The 3,096-nt window shown below is 35.5% G+C and overlaps 1 protein-coding gene across 1 annotated transcript; it reads left to right on the top strand.

Moving 5' to 3' along the window:
- The first annotated feature begins 841 nt into the window (after window positions 1-841).
- Window positions 842-2,631, top strand: LOC149380790 (putative GPI-anchored protein At5g19250). Its single transcript, XM_089601003.1, has 2 exons — window positions 842-999; window positions 1,979-2,631. Exons 1-2 carry the CDS (start codon window positions 900-902, stop codon window positions 2,470-2,472), a joined length of 594 nt encoding a protein of 197 aa, XP_089457129.1. The 5' UTR covers window positions 842-899; the 3' UTR covers window positions 2,473-2,631.
- The last annotated feature ends 465 nt before the right edge of the window (window positions 2,632-3,096 follow it).

Below are 3,096 nucleotides of genomic sequence, written 5' to 3'. Positions count from 1 at the left end.
TACGTGACAGTAGATTTTAAGCCAACTCTTTTTCATATGCAACGTGGCAGAAGATTTTTATGACTATTTTGTTTTTGTTCTTTTGCACACCCACCACTTGCAAAATGTATATCCATTAGAATATTCAATTGTTTTGCTAAGCACACATTTTGCTAAAACATCAAAATGTTGATCAGCAACAATAATATGCCGCCTCATTGTCATTACCTAATTGAAATAAAGAAAAAAATTAAGCACACATGACGAACACAAATGAGGTGGTTTAATATACATAAATATGACAGTTAAAGCAGTAGGCATGTTGATGAGATGCTTGCTTAACATTCACGCATATATGAATAAGATATAGATATCTTATACATTAAATTTAGCATAAAGTATATTATTATCATTTTTACAAACAATAAATATTTTACAACATCAGTTACTCTTTTTCAACTAAACTCGCGACAACGCGCGGTTTAACAAACTCGTCTTAAACTATAATTCATCATTCCATTCATATATTTTCTACTTTGTCTTGTATCTATAAATAGTCACTAACGGCATTGTCTTTCTTTCTTTATTTTTCTTGTTTTTGTAAGAAAACACTAGTTACAGGCTTACAGCATCTTTAAGGATAAGTGAAATCAAATTAAAAAATTAGACACGAGCGAGGACATAACGTAGCATGCATATCACACTATTGATATTGCATGAAAGCCACGTGGTTTACTAAGAAAACTGATACTCTTGAAGTGAGTCGGTCATTTCTGCTATTCCTGTTATGCTCTGTCAAGACCTCGTCAGAAACACCTGGCTTTACTTTCAAAACCATCGTGGCGTATTATAAACAGAAACCAAAATCGTTTCCTCTGCTCTCTCTCTCTCTATAGCTGATCAGCTGTTCTATTCGAGTCATGTGGCGTAGAACCATGGCTTTCTCGATCAAACTCAGCTTCCTTTTTGTGCTTGTTAATGCCCTTCTCTTGCTTCCTCTCTCGGTCCGTGGTGATAGTGGTACGTATTTGGCTCTAAAAAAAGTTATACCTTTAACTGTGCAAGACTATGTTTATAATGGTTTTTATAAATTAATATTCCATCCCACTATTTTACTAAAATTGGATTGTTTATAATTGTTTTATTATTTCTAAAATTCAAAATACTAGACATAACCTTTAACTGTGCGAGACTATATTTAAAAGGGTCAAGCGGCTAAATGGCCAAATAGAACTTAAGGATTTGCAAAATAGCCAAAGTTTATCAAGTATAAGCAAAATAGCCAAGCTGCGATTATTAATCCAGGCAGGATTAAATTTAATCCACACAAAATATCGGGATTAAATTTAATCCAGGCAGGATTAATTTAGTCCAGGGATGAGAGTAATGGCTATTTTGGTTAACCTAATGAAACTATGGCTATTTTGCAAAAGCCATAGTTTGAATTGGCTAGTTCATGCCATTTTTCCAATTTAAAATGGTTTTTATAAATTAATATTCCATCCCACTATTTTACTAAAATTGGATTGTTTATAATTTTCTTTTTTATAAAATTTAAAATGCTAGGTATACTTCTTTGTGCAATAATTTCAAAATATTTAACAAATATAATAAGGGAGATCAATGTCAGTTTTACACTCCTACTTAAACACGTTATATTCCGATTATCCCTCGAGCGCTATCCAAAATTTTGTTCCAACTACGTAGAATCAAAATTTTATGTGTGACTAATATTCTTAAAAAATATCACTTTTTTTATTATTTGAATATATATTTCTGAAGATACCAACACTTGTAAATAATAAGCAAAATTATTTTAATCATCTAAGAAAATGTTACAAAAATTCAACAAAACTGTTATTGTTGAATGTAGTTACTATTTTGCCTTAAAATGATTACTATAAATTTGCTGGTCAATTTTTGTTTTTTTATATAATGTGCCTTCAGACCTTGAACTAAAATTTTGCATTCTAAAAACAATCCGTTAAATGGCAAACAGACGATGAGGACACACTCCTCCAAGGCCTAAACAGTTACAGACAGTCCATGAAGCTGCCGCCACTGGTGAAGAACGGCAAAGCCGACTGCCTCGCCGACCAACTCGCCGGAGACATGGAACACCAGCTCTGCACTCCCGTCGCCACCGTGGCTCCGACCGCCCAAATCACCCAGAGCGCCGACTACCCCAAACACCTCAAGAAGTGCAAGATCAACGCCCAGTCAGCCACCGATGGTGTCATATTGCCCGTCTGTGTTCACAAGCTCGTCCCAACCCTGGTGCTCAGAAACTACACCAACACCTCTTACACCAAATACTTTAACGACAGGACTTACACCGGCGCCGGCCTCGGCTCCGAAGATGATTGGATGGTCGTGGTTTTGAGTACGGACACTCCTACCGGAATCTTCTCTGCGGCCGTGTCTTTGGTTCATCCTTGCTTTCTGGTTTTCTACTTGGTTTTGGGATTCTCGTCGCTTCTTGTTATGAGCTGATTTCATGTTTGTTGTTTGGGAACCTTTGGCTGTGTCATTTTTTTTTCTTCGGTTTTGGAAGTGGAGTCTCTTTGACTCGCTTGTTTGAACTCGGTCTAATAACACAAGCTGTAATAAGTGACTTCCGTCGATGGTGAAAACAGCAATTTCTGATTATCATTGTGCGTCTCTTTAGTCCTAGTATATGTGATTTCATCGATGATCCAATCAGCGATTTTATTGGGCAAAGTTCGAGTTAACCTGGTTAACAATTGATAGATTTTTAGATCTCACTATTGCAATCGAGCTATCGGAGAAGATGAACACAGAGGATTTGAATAACCTCGATTGAATCTATTTCTCATTAACGAAAATAATAAAACAAATACAAGTATTTATAATACTGAACCAGAGCCAAGGCCAAGGCCGGTCCAACATGTACTGAGGTCTCAGGCGATATACCGAACCAAAAAAATCAACATATACCGAGGTATGAAAGTATTTATAACTTACTTAACGTTCATCACTTACTAAAACCACTTACTGAAACGCTGATGTATGAAAGTACAAAAAGGAAAATAAAATAATGTCATTTATCACACTCAAACGACAATCAATTAAAAGAAATAATACACCACTCTTACT

The sequence above is a fragment of the Urtica dioica genome, chromosome 11 (genome assembly GCF_054948205.1).
Source record: "Urtica dioica subsp. dioica isolate 48M chromosome 11, U.dioica_male_clone48M_v1_H2, whole genome shotgun sequence".
In the NCBI taxonomy this organism is placed as follows: Eukaryota; Viridiplantae; Streptophyta; class Magnoliopsida; order Rosales; family Urticaceae; genus Urtica; species Urtica dioica.
This window is presented reverse-complemented; position numbering and strand designations above follow the sequence as displayed.